The sequence below is a fragment of the Plectropomus leopardus genome, chromosome 10, assembly GCF_008729295.1.
Source record: "Plectropomus leopardus isolate mb chromosome 10, YSFRI_Pleo_2.0, whole genome shotgun sequence".
Classification (NCBI taxonomy): domain Eukaryota; kingdom Metazoa; phylum Chordata; class Actinopteri; order Perciformes; family Serranidae; genus Plectropomus; species Plectropomus leopardus.
Window position 1 is genome coordinate 17,615,205 of NC_056472.1, and position 17,756 is coordinate 17,632,960.

Genomic DNA, 17,756 nt, shown 5'->3' on the forward strand with positions numbered 1-17,756 from the left:
ATCAGTTACCATATTTGTAATACACAACTGAGTTTCAGTTATGCCTTCAGTTATAGTGATGCAATGCAGTTACAAATCTGGGAAAAGCTGTTTCTGTTGTTCCAAAACTAGTTAATTCAAGTGTCCTTCCTGTCACCTGTGTGTGACTGATCTCCTTGTTCTGTGAGTCCAGCATTATGATAAAGCTTCTTAACGTTGACTCTACCAGGCAGTCTGCTGCCTGAGGCATGTGTAATGCAGCAAGCTCAGATGAGCCAGGCTGTCTTTTGGCTTTCTGGTTTACATCAACAGACGAGGAGCAGCGCATTTATGCTGGGTGCAGGGCTCCACAGAAAGGATTGCCTAATTGCCCTGTGCAAATAAAATGTCATGTCGAGCTAGAAAATCTAGTAACTTACTTACTCATCACGCAAGTGGTAAAAAATAATTAAACATTGTTTTTTATAAAGCTGATGATGGAAGTAGCTAAGGACTGAGTCTTCTCACTTCCCTCTCATCTCCATTGAGAAATGCACATGCACAGTACTGACAGGGCACTTGCAAAAACTGGCGACGGGTAAAGACAAAGTTTATGAGCTTAAGCATAACCAAGCATTCTGAATATCCAAAAACAAGACTTCACTTGGATGGTGTTGAATGTGGTTGAGTGTGCTGTGCAGTTTGTCGCAAGTTTGAGAGCAGGGTGGGTAAAACAGGGTCATTTACTTAAATAATTATTAAAAATGATCATTAACTTTGTTGTTATTTGATAACCGCTGATAAATAAAACAATTTGTATAGGGGCAAGTAAAAATTGATTTTAGGCAAATAGATTTATGACCAACTTGCCTGATGGGGCAAGTGAAAAAAAAAATAATGCTGAACCCTGGAGGGTAAGATACTGGATGGTGAACTAAGAACCAACACCTGCATCATCATTGACTGAGGTCCTCTTTTATCTGCATCTAAAATGCTGTGGAAGTACACTTGGATAAAAATATAGAATTTCTGTGAAAATTAGAGGTGCAACCAGGAGGGCACTGAACTGATAACAAAGATCCTAAAATAACAGTTTAGTTAACTGACTTAATTGCACACTACTTATGTTATGTGGTTAAACGAAACAAATACTTGGATGAACACATTTGTGTTTGGCACAACATACCTGCAGCCCAGTCAACAGCGATGCCTCGTATTCCATTGCGTCCTATTCCAGATGTTACTACACTGTGTAATCCCGAGCCATCTGGCTTGATCCGTCTGACCCCGTTTTGTGCTGCCACAGTGCTGCTGAAGTCACACCAGTAGAGGAAACCAGAAGCCATGTGTACATCAATGTGTAGAGCATTACGGCCTGCAGGAGGATAACCCCGTCATTAGAGGATGTTACTTCAAATAGAGTAACTGCATATCAAATACTCATGATATGGTTATTGTCAGTCATTCTGTATATTTATTATTCCAGCAATCAGTAGTAGATCATTTATGAGAATCGCTGACCTCTCCCAGCCACAGGCACCATGGCCTCAGAGTGGTCTGCCCCTTCCAGACTGAAGCCTTTGATTGCAGACAGAGTGGAGATGACGACATAGGACTGGTAGGGAGTGCAGGTCCTGTTGTCGGCATTCAGTTTAAAACCAGTGGCACATGCACAGGTAAAAAGACCCTGCATCCGAGGCAGGCAGAGCTGCTCACACACTCCCATATTGTTAGTGCAGCCGTTGGATGTACCTGCAGAGGCTGAATTTGTGGAGAAAATATACAGTTTTGTAAACAGAAGAAAAAGCAAGACCAAGCCAAACACAGAGAGCTGTGAAAGAGGATAATTATGTTCGCTTGAGTGACTCACTCTCTCTGTAATGCACTTTCAGAACTCTAAGTCCAGAAATGTTGTCACGCAGCACAACCCTGTTGGCACCCGTGGACTTGTCCACACGCTCTATGACCTCAAAGTTACGGTCAGTGAAGTAGAGATAGTTTTGATAGACAGCCACACCCCAGGGGTGAGACAGGCCTGTCACTATGGTGATGCGGTTACTCCCATCTGGATCACCACGCTCAATCTGTGGAGATCATACACCAGACATGCAGTCAAACATGGTATGTTCATTCTTTACAATTACTAAGATTAAAGAGGCGGTTCACCCCAGAATCAAACAAACATTTATTTCTCTTACCTGTAGTGTTAATTAGTTGATCTAGATTGTTTTGATGTGAGTTGCAGTGTTGGAGATTATCAGCCCTAGAGATGTCTTCCTTCTCTCAATTAGAGCTGAACTAGGCGGCACTCAGCTTGTAGTGCTCAAAGCACCAAAAAAAATCATTTGAAAAGCTGAGCAGAAATGTCTCTTTCCAGAAATCATGACCCAGTTACACAAGATAATCCACAGACCCTGTTATGGGCAGTTTCATGCAGAATCTAATTTCTTTCTACCAAAATGACAACGAAGCACTGGACATACGGAAGCGTGCAGTTACTGTTAGCTCACCTAACACCCCTGAGTCAGCTAACATTACAGCTCAGCTGAGGAAGACGCCAATATTATTTATATCTTCCTCTGTCACGACCTCGAGCCTCTTGTCCATCAGTAGATACGGCTCCCCTCTGCATGGTGATACAGTCGGCAGGCGTACTTTGGTAGGAGGAAAATACTTAGTTCACAGTACACAGTATAATGGACTTTGTGCGACAATGGACTTGTGCAATAACTATTGTGTTTCATGCCCCCTATTTATATACTGTATACTGGATATTGTTAGAGTTTCTGTTATATATTTCAAAGCTTTACGGGTACGAATGTGTATGTGGTCATGTGTGTGGGTGAGATATGCTTCGGCTTGTGTGTGTGTGTGTACTAGTGTATGTGAATATATCTTATATCTTTATATTTTATTTATGCTGCAAAGTGGACTGCTCCAAAGAAATTTCATTGTATAACCTACAATGACAATAAAGGTTTATCTCATGAAACTGCTCACAACATGGTCTGTGGATTATCTTGAGTGACCAGGTCATGATTTCTGGAAATAGACACTGTAATTTTTGGCATTTTGAGCCAAATGCTTTTAGTTCCATTATAGTGGAGAGAAGGCAGACAACTCTAATTATATCTCCAACATTCAGCAACTCTCACCAAAACAATCAAGATTGACAAATAGCACTAAAGGTAAATGGAAAAATATGTAATTTTGAAAAAAATCACATTATAAATTTAAAAAAAAGTAAAATCACATTATATTTGTAAGACTGTTTTAGCTGTTTTGTTTAATTCGAGAAGACCCACCATGCCAGTGCTTGTTACAGCCCAGTACAGCTTGTTCTCTTGGATGTCCACAGTGATGAACTCAATGTGATCCAGGTTGTTGGTGAACAAGGTGACAGGGTTTAAGCCATCCATGTCTGCAGATGCCACCTTGGCAGGGATGCCACTCTCTGTTCCCTGGTCTGTCCAGTACAGTTTGCTTCAAAGACATTCAAGAACGGAGGTTAGGGTTTGTGAGTCATGGATTTCTATGCTTAATTTTTTGGAGTCTGTAGCACATTTTATAGTCAAATTACAGAATGACAAATTGTTCCTGAAAACCTCTCATCTCTAAAATATGAACCTTCAGGAACTTGGACCATCAGTCATGCATTAAACTGAATGAAAGGACTTTCTGAGTTCATTCTCTTGATTATAAATTATTTTTATTAAGTTGCAAATTGTTCACTTCAACACTGATTTTGTATTATCACCCCAAATCAGCAATGTTTTCATATTAGAGTGAGAAGGATGGCCTTTTGTTTCTTGACTGTACTCATTTGTTCGTTGCTGGGGTTTGAGTGTGCAGTGCGGTATTCAGTAACACTGGTTGAGTTCTCTCTAGAGGCAGAGCAGATGGCGATGAGGAGGCTGTTAGAGCTCAGTGGCTGTTGGGATGAGTGGCCATGCCAGGGCTGTGTTAAATGGGGCTTACCCACGTGCTGGGTCCACTGCGATGCCAACAGGACTGCCAGCGCCAGTTGGAGAGCCGTTATTTGTGATTAGAGTTTTCCTGTACTGTACCTCTCCTCTCAACTTCAAAACCTGGCCGAGCACAAACACAAACAGGTGCAATTATTGTACGAGAGAGCTGCTTTGTGACGCTGTCCTTATTCACTTATCTTCTGCTTTCCTATCAAAAGTAAAATATTAATCTTAGTTAAAGTTTAAGTCAATAATTACGAATAAAAAACAACAGGGCAAAGTATTGTTTATCTTACCTCAATAGACTGTGTAGCTGGATTGGTGTAGTACAGGTTCTCTGTCATCCAGTCTAAGGCCAGGCCGACAGGGGAGCCAAGGATGGCTGCAGGGGCAAACTCTGTCCTGTTAGTTCCATCTGACTTCACTCTGTGGATCTCACCCTGGTGGACAAAGACAGACAGATTAATTTCAGACACTTCTGAATGTGTTGAGTGAATCTTGAGTTCCCAACATGATTTAATGGAGGTTTTATTGAGCATTGTTATGATTAACCCTAATCTCAAAGACCTTGTTTTAACCTTGGGTGATCTGAACCCAAGTGGGCCACGCTAAACACAAGTTTAAACAACCACCAGATGCATTTTGATCTGATCAAAATACAAAATACAAAATACAAAAATACCAGATGGCAACCTTTAAGGCTGAAAAATGAAGCCTATGCAGAGGATCAAAAACTGCAGTTCTTCAGATGTCCACTTGAGGCTGGCTTCAGAAGCGAGTAAATCCCAATAGACCCCCCTGTTAAAACGCCCAGCTTAAGAACCGAAAATTAAGATGTTAACACCCTGGTACAAAAACGGTTTTGGTCTCTATAGTGAATTTAAAAATGTATGACAACTGTATGGGAGGTTAATTTTTTTGTAACTCACGTCTACATTAAGGCCCAAAGTTCCACATATTTAGGGGCGGGCCGCTTTGAGTGACAGGATGTGATGATTGTTTTCGCTGTCAGTGCATTAACACTTTATAACTTGACCATTTTACTACAAGTTGGATGAGGTGTTGAGTGACTGTTTATCATTTTGCCTTATGGAAGGAGAAGTGCTGAATTCTGCTGACAGCAATATCTCCAGCTGTACAGACACAACCACTACCATGACTAACAAGCAGCTAGTAGGCAGCTAGCAAGAGTGTGAGTGCAATAACAGTACACGGGGCCCTTTGACCGTTTAGAATAAATGGCGTAGGCAGAAATACAATCTGAACACAAGTGGTCAGCTGGAGATGGATAATAGACAAAAGAGTGAATGGGGATGTGTAACAGCTGTCCACTTGTGCTCGGATCACAGAAATGCGTGTTATTACTAACTATAAACAGTCTCACAGCTCTGAACTGACCCATCTATGACATGACAGTAACTTACCGGGTGCTCCACCCAGTAGATGGTCTGTTCGTTGTCATCAAAGTCAACATCATAGCCATTCTGAAGGCCAGCAATAGGGACCATAGCATCATTACTCTTCTCATCTGGATTCAAGGAAATGCCATAGATGATGCTGTCTCTCACGACCACCAGGAAGGGATCTTCAACTACAAGTAAAATGCCAAAGCAGACAAATACGTTTACACACTGCTCTTCCTACAGCAAAACAAAATCATGATACTTCAAGCCTAGAGCTAAAATTTTCCTCGAGGCTGTGAGTACTTAAAAGTTGTGAAACCAGTTCTAAAACAAAGCTAGAAAACCATGTTTCCTGGATATAGATTTAGCCCATGGTAATCCAGTTCCCTCTAGTGTATGATACCTTGCGCAGAATTTAGGATCCTGAGCTAACAGGCCTTTATCTATAAAGAGGATTGACTGGTGAAAGTTGTTTCCACAATCTGATTTGCTTTGTCATCAGAGATTAGAATCAATGAATGGTTGTGGGGCATTTTCATTCTTGGATAATCGTTAGCCTCGGGGGAGACGGTGTTCTGCTTGGCTTGAATGGGCTGAAACCTGAGATGAGTTAAACTGTTGACCTAAGGCAGACTCCTTGGACTTTGAATTAAAGGTCCCTTGTCTCCTTAAGACCTTGAAAGACATGCTTATATGATTCTTAATATTTACTGGAACAGCAGTTTACAAGAGAATCTAAATGGAAGACTGTTGACAAGAGCCTGGATCCATTCATGGTGTTTCCACAGATTTCTCCTCTTACCAGCATTGAGATGGCTGCAAATAAAGCATGAAAAAAAAATCCACTACAACAGCTTTGCTCTTCAACAATAATAACCACTCCAATGATAAAATACCTTATGAGCACATCAACTTATCAACTGCATCTGACCCCACTTCCTTTTTCATCAAACTGAGTGATGAGTGTTTTCCCTCCACTTGGCAGGATGCATACCTCTGGTGCAGGTGATTTGGTCTGCTGCCAGTATCCAGCCTGAGGGGCAGGCGCAGGAGTAGTACCTCGGTCCCACAGCAGAAAGCAGGCAGATATGAGTACAGGGACTCCTCAAGCAGTAATTTTCACCTAAGAGTTATCAAACCACACATGCATATCAGCAAAGGGTCAACGGAGTAATCGTCACAGAATCTCCAGGATTATTCTTCAATTTATTAACAAAAACAATGGACCTGCGGTATATTAGCATTGTTATCAATATACAAGATATACTTAACCAATTCAGGGGGGCAACACAATAGTCAACATCGGCCAATACTGATGCAACAAAGATTGTTGAGGTAGAGCAGATGGCCTGGTGATCAAGCCAGACTGCTTCACATATCAGTTCTGTTTAAATGTCAATCAAATTTAAAACCGAAAGAAAGAATAAATAAACTGTGCATATGGCAGGCATTTTGCCACAATACATGCATCAAACCGTCAGAGCATGCTTGTGCACTTGACTTAATTGCCTTTGTACCTCACAACCCACCGCCAGGTTCAAAAAGCATGTTTTCTTAAAACAATAGTCAAAATTACACCATTTATCACAACCAGAAACTGCAAAAAAAGAAATCATCATGGGATTTTTAAAGTAGAGCACATCATGTGTGATGAACACTTCTGTCAAGAAACATTACAAAATAAAATATTAATAAAGTGATTTTTCATCTAAATCACTTAATTCAATGTGTCTCATTTAAAATCTTGCCATAAAATAAACTATTTGCAAAAAACAGATCCTGATAAAAACATTCTTCACTCCTACTTGCAAGTGGGAAGCCACAAATGACTTGGCTGAGACCAACACTCAAGGCTGAACTGTAAAGTGCTTACAAAAGGAGAGGACAAGATATGTTGTAAAATTGTTAATATTAAATGCATATTGGAATGTATCAAAACAAAAGTTTTGAAAATGTGGTGGCATGCTATTTCAAGTTTACATCCATAATGAGAATATTAGCTCAGGAAAACACCATTTGATTCTGAAATTGTTGCCCCCTGAACAGTTTGGTTTAAAAGCCCTGATGTAGAGTATCTGTGCCATACCTGCCGGCTGCCTGGTTGGGTGTACCGCCACCAGACCCATGGGCTGAGGGAGGTTGAAAAGCATCACTGTCTGGTTCTCCCCATGCCACTTATGGGCTCGCATCACACGGTTGATGTATCTGTCGGTCCAATACACAAAATCCTCAAAAATGGTAATTGCGTGGGGATGTTGCAGTACCTTTTCACAGAGAGTAGCAAAAGAAAAAAAAAGTGTCTTACACATGCTATTCAAAAGGAAATTGAATGTGCTCTATTCACTTTAAGAATATCATCATAAAGCAGATTTCCACAGAAAATTCAGTCTTCCTTCTGATGCACTCACCAGATCACTGGCCAGAACTTGCTTCCTGTTGTTGCCGTTATAATCACAGTAGTCAATGAAATCCAAGTAGGCATCAGCAAAGTACAACAAATTGTTTGGGTAGTCTATGGTTAGACCATTGGGCCAGTACAGCTTGGTGCTTACGATGACAGTCCTCAATTTTCCGTCCATACTGGCCCTCTCGATGCGGGGGTTCCTCCCCCAGTCGGTCCAGAACATCAGGTGAGCGCTGCAAAACAAATGCTCATCTTTCAACACCAACTGCTTTTCACATGCATTACATTCCATAAGATAAACTTCAAACAAACTTGTTTTTAAGTACGTCACTGACCTATCCCTTGGGTCCAGCACCAGGCCTCGGGGGTTTGTAACATTTTCACTGACTAATACAGTGCGGTGGGTGCCATCCAGTTTAGCCACTTCAATAGTCTCCAAGACATAATCAGTCCAATACAGATTCCTGCCCACCCAGTCCACAGCAAGGCTCTCTGTTACAGTCACTCCACTGTCAAATATCTGTCCACAAGAGACTCATTCTTAGTTAAATATGTTTACTGATGACACAAAATGTTTAATAACGATGAGTCTGTGGTGACAAAAAAGGAAAAAAGCAACTCACCACAGTTCTGTCACTGCCATTTTTGTTCACACTCCAGATTCTGTCCTGGCTTGTGTCGGACCAGTACACACGGTCAGTGGCCGAGTCAAAATCTAGGGCCACAATGTTGCGCCCATCTCTAACCAGCGAGCGGACCACGTTGGGCTGAGTGGTTATGTCATCTTGCACAATCTGATTTCGACTGGCCACGAGCAAAAAAGCCTGACGAGAATCTGGAAAAAGACATCAAATCTCTGTTACCTATTTTTCATGTCCATTCTCATGCTAATAAGAGCACTTATCAGCTTTTACATGTCAGCAGCAACTATACAACAGGACTGATAAATAGACCCTACTCAAATGGCCATCCTTGGGGAATGCACTTTTGTCCAAATAGTGACCTATTGTATTGCAAAGCCTGTCAGCAGGTTATCTGTGTGGAAAAGGAGCTCATGTCAGGCACGCTCCCCATAAACAGCCCTTTGTTGGTGATTATGTCCTAATTACACCAGTGATGGCCAGTGAGTGACATATATGTTATTTGTCTTATCTAAAGAAATCAGAGCAGCAAGCAGAGACATGGGAGAAGAAAGACAGTGTGTCGGTCTCAGTCTGGTGGCTGAACTCCCCCTTTATCACAGCCCATTCCTGCTCAACAACCAGCAAAGTGGAAAAAAACTGAGATATATGTGCTTTATAGGCCCCATCTTGACTACCATGTCACCGTAAGACTGATCATTTCTTTGACTTATTTTACTGCTTTATGAAATTAAGTTGTTAATTAAGTTGTTATTTACAGGGGAGCAATATGTTCCATGTGCAGAAGGTTTAAAGGGATTTTTCAGATTTTTTTGAAGTTGGGTTGTAAGAGGTACTTATCTATAGTCAGTGCATTACCTACTGTAGACGGCAGTTGGCATGTCCCCAGTTCGGAGAAGCACACAGTGCAACCGCAAAAGCAAAGCAATGTATTGCTGTAATTGAGGGCAGCAGCAAAATATACTTTAACCATCTTAAAAAGTCAATGTTAGTTTAAAGGTTATGACACACCGAGCCAACATCTGAGAACTAGCTGCAACAAAAGTCCCCTTCTGTATTGCCTCATGTCGACTTGTCTCTGCGAAAAAGCTGCACAGAAACACACCAAACCGACAGCAAACCAGCACGTATGTCTGCGAGAGAGGAGATACCCTCCATACCAGCAGACGGCGGTCGTCTGTAATAGTCATTCAAAATGGAAAAAACGAAAGACGGCTAGCTAGTCGGCTGACGCTGGCTAGTCGGCTAACGCTAGCTAGTCGGCTAATGCTAGCTAGTCGGCTAATGCTAGCTAGCACATTAACAACACAACACAATATTGAAAGAACAGAGCATGTTTACTGTGCGCAAGTAAACAACAACACAAATCAACAGGGAGCATTTCTGTCAAAGGCAGAAGAAAATCAGTCTTTCCACATATAACATGTTTCTTTTGACCTCACCACCTCTTAACTTTAACCCTTTGTTTACATTTTTCACTTAAGTTTCTCCTCTCTTGCCCTGAGCTGAACGGCAAATCAGAGTGATTTCTTTGACCGACGGCCTCCATGACTTCTTCCACCAATTCACCATGCTAAATTGGCCAAATAAACGCTGACGAGGGCCAATGGTGCGGGACACACCGCAGACACAAGGGCCGTTTGTTTTTGTTATTGTGTGACTACGGTGTTTTAAAAGTTTAGTTTAGATTCACCAAAGTCACACAATAACTAACTAACCTCCTGTGGCAGCAGTAGACCAGTAACTCCCGTGTTCTGCGGGGTAAAATTACTGTTTTTGTCAACAGAGTCTGATGGTTCTCAAGAGAGCATGGATATATTTCAGCTTCAGTTCAGCTCCCTGTTTGAAAGAGCTTTCTGACACCAAGGTTAATTGGTGAGAATTTAATAAATATAGCATACACCTAAAGTGACATAGATTTTTTAAGAGGGCAAAAATAGGCAGAATAGTGTGTAGCTTTTCATGGAGATACTATTGCCAGCTTCTCCAAACAGGAGGCATGCTGACCACCAGATGATACAAAAAATCTGCACTATCCATTTAAATCAAGTTTCTTCTCACCTGAGGCCTTGCAGGTACGCTGGTCTGCCTCCAGAGTGTAACCATCCTGGCAGTGACAGCGAAAAGAGCCCCTCTCATTAAAGCAGTGCTGGCTGCATAGCCCAGGGGGATTGCACTCATCTACATCCTCACAGGTTTTTGAGTCATTGCTCAGCTGATAACCCACAGGGCATGTGCACTGGGCTCCAAACGGCCCTTGGATACAACCATGGGTGCAGCCAGCATTGTTGTCAGAACAGCTCTCCTGATCTGGAAGCCAAAAAGTACAATTTAGAACCCAGAAAGGGAAAGTAAACCATATACAAAATCTACCTAACTATGCAATTAATACACATTTCAATGATAATTAATGAAGAGCAAAGCACTAACTACTTTAGTAAGTGTTTTTCAAAGTCTGAGCCAGAACAATTTTTATCTATATTTATATAAAAATTATTGTTATTTTTACCGATTATGTTTTGAAAACAAATCTATAAATATCAAAATAGTTAATAAAGATACTGTGCTTGTTGAGAATGAATCAAAACTACTTGCAGCATTGCTACCAATGATTGAGAGTTTGTTCCTACCTGGCAAAGGTTCGTCTGAAAGTAGCGAGAGAGGCAAGAAAGGAAAATCGCAGATCATTTTCAGGTTAATACAAGTGAAATCATACACATGCATGATTTTAACACAAAAATCCAAAGACAAACAGATAACATTCAACACAAACACTTCTATGAAATGAAGCTCATGTTTACAGAACACTAGAAGAATGCCAAATTATACAAAATCAATAGAGTTTGATCCTGTTTGTCATGTGACGTGGTAATTACATTGAATTTGAAGAGGCAAGCAAACTTAAAAATGTAATAAAACAATAAAGTATTCTGAAAGACAAAGAACATGTTTCAAGCTGACAAAGAAAGATGAGATCAGACTTACTGCAGAGAGGAGACTCGTCGGCACCATTAGGGCAGTCAGGAGTGTTGTCACACACTGTTGTGAGGTTGATGCACAAACTGTGCCCCGGGCACTGCCACTGCCAGCTTGGACAGCGGAAAGGCGGCGTGGGACAGTCTCTTTCATCACTCATGTCCCTGCAGTCGTTGTCCCCGTCGCAAAGCCAGCTGCGTAACACGCAGTTTCCATTGTCACAGCGAAAGAGTGTGGAGGGGCAGGTGCGAGGAGGGCAAGCGTGGTGTTCGTCGCTGCCATCCTCACAGTCTGGGTGACCATCACACTCCCATGTAGATGGTACACAGCTCCCGTCTGACTGACACTGGAACTCACTTTCATGGTGGCACATTCCTGGGGGCCTTGTAGCTGAGACACATCAGAAAACACCACAAACAGCATGAGAGCACAGTCCAGAGGTGGAGAAATTCAAAATATATTTGCAACTTTGTACATAATTATGCATGACTGAGTAACATTTCAGTAATATGACCAACTATTTAAATACTTACGGCAGCCCTGCTCATCTGAGCGATCACTGCAATCAAAGACTCCATCACATCGGTAGTAGGAGTTGATACACTGGTGACCCCTGGAGCACTTGAACTCATTCACAGTGCAGTTGTAGACTGAAAAAATCCAGTTGAGTATGTTAAACCTGATGTTCAATATTTCCGCAGTTTTGAATGTATGCTGAGCTCAATTGTTGTGCAACACAAGTAATGAGATCAATAAACTAAGAGGCTTAGCAAATACTTGTTAAATTTTACAGAGCATTCAATTGACCTCCACAGCTTCTTGAGCATGTTTAGCTGGTACAACGAGGGAGTTGCTAAATGAATGAATAAATGAATGAATGCATGAAAAGATTCTTTAATTCTTTATTGTGAAATGGCCAATAAAGCTCCAATCTCAAAGAGTGAGAAGCTGAGTTGAAGCAACTTTACAATTAAGCCATAGGGATATATATATTTATATACACAACATATACTGTGTATGTACATATATATATATATATATATATATATATATAAATTTAAAGCCATATATATATATATATGCGTGTGTGTGTGTATACAGGTATCTTCTTTTTGTATGAGTATGAGTATGAGTATGTCCAGGAAAAACTGCAATACTCACTGCATCCCTGCTCGTCCGCCCCATCCACACAGTCTCTGTCCCCATCGCAGACATAGTTAGGGTCTATGCAACGGTGGTCTGGACACTGAAACTGTCCTGGGTGGCATGTGGTTCCCAGGTCTGTCAACACAAATTGTTAGACAACAATATGAGTCTATTAGCAAATTTAAAGCCTTTCAAAGCCTTACAAAATGCTGGCTCCAAAAGGAACCCTTCCTCTAATGACCCTCTTAACAACATAACCACCTTTATCAATTCAACAGAAAACTTTGACTTTCACTCTATAACTCCAGTAGGAAAAATGGGATTTAACTTTTATTTTTTTGTGAGCCCTTTGAGATGCATAATGAACTCTACCTGTGCCTCCTCTTTCACTCTTTCTTATAACTGATTGTGCTGAACTGTCCCAATCCTCTCTTGTTCTATGTTCCTAGAAAAACTAAAAAGTATTTCAAAAAGGCCATATATGTAGCTTTAGTTATCCCTTCATCAAAAAAGTGTGTGAAATTTACTTCAATCCATATCAAACTCATTCATTAAATGTTTTGCTTGCCAGTATTTCCTCAATATTTTCTTTAATAACTACGTTCTTCAGCATATTGACTTGTAGTTTGCATCCTCAAATAAAGTCCTGCAACTGTGACCAATTTAGGCTACTTGCCTTGTTTCTGCGCTTTTTGTGCTTCGAATAAACAAATCAAGCCTCTGAGTAAATCCTATTCATTTCAAATCGTTTGCCTCTATGATTATACTCACGGCAGTCAGCTTCATCTGAACTGTCCCCACAGTCATTATCAGTGTCACAACGCCAGGTGTGTGGGATGCAGCGGTGGTTGGCACAGGTAAACTGATTAGCAGGGCATGTTCCAGGAACCTGCGTGGGGCAGTTGTGCTCATCACTGTTATCAAAACAGTCATTGTGCCCATCACAGCGCCATCCTACAGGCACACAGCGCTTATTGGCACAGGTGAATGCAGACGGGGAGCAAGTGGTGTCTAAAAAAAGAGAGATGATGATCTTGATTAAAATATTATTATACTAAACTGAATTTATATATGTAAAAAAAGGGAAACGGGGGCATGAAACTAGTTTAACTCTGGTCAAGTCCAGCCAGTACAATAGACTAGATTTACATAAAGAAGCATTACTGTTAATTCCACAGCTGACTTCGTCAGTGTTGTCATGGCAATCATCAACACCATCGCATCTGTAGCTGTTTGGGACACATTTGCCGTTGCCACAGGAGAAGGAGTTGGCTCCGCACTGCAGCGTGGGGGGTTCATTGGAAGGGTCATCCACACATGTCTGCTGGTTGGGCAACAGCTTCATGCCATATGGACAGCCACACACCCTCTGTGAGTCTGGGGCGGGGAAACAGAAGTGGCTGCAGTCACCATTAGGATTTGTCTGCCTGTTGCAAAAGTTGGAACCTGAGAAGGAGAGGTGAACATAATTATCAGGAATATGACTGACAAGTGTGAGCCTCGGCCTCGCATGAATAGAGGCGTTAGAGGAGAAGTGACTAAAGCTACTGACCAATCTGAGAGTTGGAGTTGAAAGACTTGACGTGCATGATGTGGCTGATTCCTCTCCTGATAATGATCATCTCACCACCGTCGGTCTTGCGCACACGTACAATGCCACCCAGGCGCCAGTCAGTGAAATATGCATAGCCTTCATGGGACAGGAGCAAAAGAGCAAAACATCTGTCAGTTGATCTCTCACCACCTCCTAGTAACAGTAATTTCCCTTTTGACATGACCATCATCAAAGCAAGAATGACAAACCACAGATCAAGTCAAAGTCAGTGAAATTAAAGCTGGAGTAAGCCATTTAATTTCGTCCCCACTGGGCAAAAAAATTCAGTAATAAAGTTTGAGCATACTGTAATTCAAGTGGATACTAGACTACTGCACCTCCTCTTCACTTTTTTTCTGCCAAGCTTTAAAAAATCTAGGCTGTGTCAGGACAATTTGGCCAATCACAGGTCAGTTCAGAGAGTAGGGTGTTCCTACTGTCTGTTTTATAAATGCAGATGCGCGTTCCATCTGTAAAAGTCTGATTCAATGGCGGAGAATCCTGCAGAGAAAGTTACGACTCCAGCATTAGAAGGTAAGGAGGGGCTGAGCAAATGCAGTGTGTTCAGCTGCACACTGAATACAACTCAACTGTATGATAAATAAATCAATGTATGGAGGTGCCCAGTAGTTCAGTTGGTAGAGCAAGCGCCCCATGTACAGAGCCTGCGTCCTCGTTGCAGCAGCCGCGGGTTTGATTCCAACTTCAGCCCTTTGCTACATGTCATCCCCTCTCTCTCCCTCTTTCACACTTACAGTTGCCCTATCTAATCAAGGCAAAAAACCAAAAACAATCAACAAAAATCATGTATGGGAATCACTGTCAGTGTATGAAAAGTGTGCATATTCCCGATTGTGCCATTTTTCTTTTTGCCTTTCCAAATTTCTGCCTACCCCTGCTTTAACTCCATCTTTATTTATATCAAATATATAATCCTGGATTAGAACCTTACAAGAAACTTGTTGTACATGCCAGGACTTATTACCTTCAAAAATGGTAAGACCAAATGGATGGGAGATCTGGGTTATGCGGTCCAAAGAAATCCTGTTCTGTCCATCAAAACTGCTGTACTCAATCTTGTCAAAGAATGCATCCACCCAATACAAACGCAGTGAGCTGGGTAGAAATCAAAGCAGAAGGAAAAAGTTTTAAATAAGTCACAATCAGAACTTATGGATAAAACAAAAAAAGACAAGTCTTGAGTACAATGAAGGTAAAATCCTGTATTGTGGAAATGTTTTTTTTTTTTTAGCCAAGTGGCTATAAGATGTCGGACTCACCTCCAGTCAATAGCCAGGCCATTTGGCCAGCCAAGAGTTGTATTTACAATAGACAGGGCATGTGACCCGTCACCCCAAGCCCTCATAATCTTCGCTGGCCGGTACCAGTCAGTCCAAAAAATATACCTGTCCAAGCAAACAATACACAACAAGCATCATTGTCATGTTTTATTTAATAATTAATGAATACTTTTAAACATCTGCAATTCCCTGCTGACAAAAACTCTATTTATTTATAATTACTTTTGGATACTTTGACATTATAGAGCTTTTCTGTTTACGCCAACTCCTTAGTGTTCCTACAATACTGCTCTTCATACTGAACTAATCTGGAGGTGTTATGACTTTGACGCTTTTGAAAATAACGGCTTGTTCTAAATAAGGCTTTCTTTAATTAATTTGAGGAGTATTTTTGGATGGGTGAGCGCATCTTAATGTGACAAACATGGTTGGTTTACCAGAAACTTTCTATAATGCGAATCCCATTGAAACCCTACAAATCTCATTTTTGTAGTTCATAGATTTATAGAGAATAAGAAAAAAACTAATATATGCTTTGAGGAATGACTTTTACAAAAATACTACTAATACCCTGGTCTTGATTTACCCAATGGGAGGATGCACCACGATGGCCCTCGGGTTGTTGAGGTTACGTATGATGGCTCTCCTGGACTTATCAGCTAGCTTCATGACAGATATGCTCCTGTATCGCGGGTCGGTCCAGTAAAGGTTTTTTGAAATCCAGTCGTAAGCCAGGTCCTCCACTCCATCCACTCTATTGGCTGCCAGTACCTCCCTGCCTGTGCAGATCAAAGCAGTCAGACCACCGTTTAACACAGAGATGAAAGAGGAACACATTTAAATAAATAGGCTGTCAGCTTGCATTTTTCCCCATGTGGACCGGACAGAAAAAACTAGAGCAGCTCCAAAAACAACACTACTGATCAGAGCCGTGGTGTTTCTTTTTATGTGTGTGGTGTGACTGCTCGAGGACATTAGTAACTACTTCCCACAGCTTAGGTGATAGTTTTGAAACTCAGTCTGTAAACTGCTTGGTAAAGTGTTCTTGATTAGACTGTCCTGCTCATTTTCAGGTCATTAGTTGGGGATGTAAGATGATTATGTGATCCATTTTCCACTGTCCATACTTCTGTCCACTCCCTCCCCCATAGTACCAGTCGGCCCCATCAGGCACTCCCTTAACTCCCTATATAAGCCTGGCTGAATCACATGGTAGAGCTCTCCACAAGGAAAACATTGGAAACATATTATTTGCTGATGGGTTTTTGTTCTAAACTATTATTTTACTATTACACTATTACTATGCCATAAATGTGTACAGGATGTTTTGAACACAGCTACAGTGACCAACAAGATGCTCACCAGTCCCATCCACGTTTTGTTTATAGATAATATCTTTGGCTGTGTCTGAAAAGAAGATGGCGTCATCTTCAGCACTAAAATCCACCCCAACAAAGTAGGAAGGTGATCCAGTGACAGGCAGGATGATGTCTTCCTGAGAAGAGAGGTTAAAGGGAATCCCTCTCACAGCCAGCTGGCTGGAGAACAGCAGAAACTGCCTCACAGCTGAATACAAGAAATAAAAAGTCATATGAAACAATTTAGTCATTTATGTCAAAGATATTCATCCTCACAAAGACACCATAGCACAAAAGAACGGCATAAACAAGATGAAACCACTGTGGGTTGCTGTACAGGTAAGTCAGTAGAAAAAGGTCTGAATTTTTAATGCACATGTGGTAATGTTTTAGTGTATTTTTTTTTAAACACCACAAGCCAAATGCCATCTAGTTCCATTATACTTGAAAGAAGGCAGACATCTCTACAGTCAATATCACCAACAATACTCTGCAACTCGCACCAAAACAATCTAGATTTATAAATAGCACTAAAGGTAAAAGGAAAAATATTAATGTTACACTTGGGGTGAACTGTTCCTGTAAGTATAATTTTATACTTTAAAGGAAACACACTGAAATCTGTTCAAGAAGAAAATAACTTAAAAATAACTAGTTACATAGGAAATGCTCTCTTACCAAAACATCGCTTGCCATCAGCATGGAGGTCGTAGCCCATGCGACATTTGCAGCGGTAACCCAGTCCTCCATTGTCACTCCTGTGACTCAGAACACAGATCTGCTCACATCCACCTCTGTCTGCACTACAAGGGTTTGGTACTGAAGGCAAAAGCAAAAATAATCCCCAATAAATGGTAAAGTTATTTAATACATAATCTGATTTTCTTTAACTATAGCTATTTATGACTCTTCCTTTAGAAAAACTAGCAGTGACATGACAGAAAATCTGTGTACATTTACATCATACTATGAGCTGCATCACCCTGAAGAAGACACATTTGTCCCAT

At 41.1% G+C, this 17,756-nt stretch overlaps 1 protein-coding gene across 1 annotated transcript in view; it reads right to left on the reverse strand.

The window, feature by feature from the left end:
- lrp2a (low density lipoprotein receptor-related protein 2a) overlaps positions 1-17,756 on the reverse strand; it is a 60,684-nt gene that overhangs the window by 25,896 nt on the left and 17,032 nt on the right. Inside the window, exons 15-39 of the mRNA XM_042494310.1 lie at positions 17,428-17,568; positions 16,754-16,957; positions 15,978-16,170; positions 15,371-15,496; positions 15,076-15,206; positions 14,049-14,186; positions 13,661-13,942; positions 13,268-13,507; positions 12,512-12,631; positions 11,884-12,000; positions 11,360-11,740; positions 11,005-11,019; positions 10,436-10,684; positions 8,357-8,568; positions 8,069-8,253; positions 7,738-7,966; positions 7,416-7,593; positions 6,324-6,452; positions 5,351-5,517; positions 4,223-4,366; positions 3,937-4,046; positions 3,264-3,441; positions 1,829-2,042; positions 1,480-1,719; positions 1,145-1,333 (exon numbers count right to left, since the gene is read on the reverse strand). Coding sequence (XP_042350244.1) covers positions 1,145-1,333; positions 1,480-1,719; positions 1,829-2,042; positions 3,264-3,441; positions 3,937-4,046; positions 4,223-4,366; positions 5,351-5,517; positions 6,324-6,452; positions 7,416-7,593; positions 7,738-7,966; positions 8,069-8,253; positions 8,357-8,568; positions 10,436-10,684; positions 11,005-11,019; positions 11,360-11,740; positions 11,884-12,000; positions 12,512-12,631; positions 13,268-13,507; positions 13,661-13,942; positions 14,049-14,186; positions 15,076-15,206; positions 15,371-15,496; positions 15,978-16,170; positions 16,754-16,957; positions 17,428-17,568 — 4,512 coding nt within the window. The remainder of the gene's footprint in view (positions 1-1,144; positions 1,334-1,479; positions 1,720-1,828; positions 2,043-3,263; positions 3,442-3,936; positions 4,047-4,222; positions 4,367-5,350; positions 5,518-6,323; positions 6,453-7,415; positions 7,594-7,737; positions 7,967-8,068; positions 8,254-8,356; positions 8,569-10,435; positions 10,685-11,004; positions 11,020-11,359; positions 11,741-11,883; positions 12,001-12,511; positions 12,632-13,267; positions 13,508-13,660; positions 13,943-14,048; positions 14,187-15,075; positions 15,207-15,370; positions 15,497-15,977; positions 16,171-16,753; positions 16,958-17,427; positions 17,569-17,756) is intronic.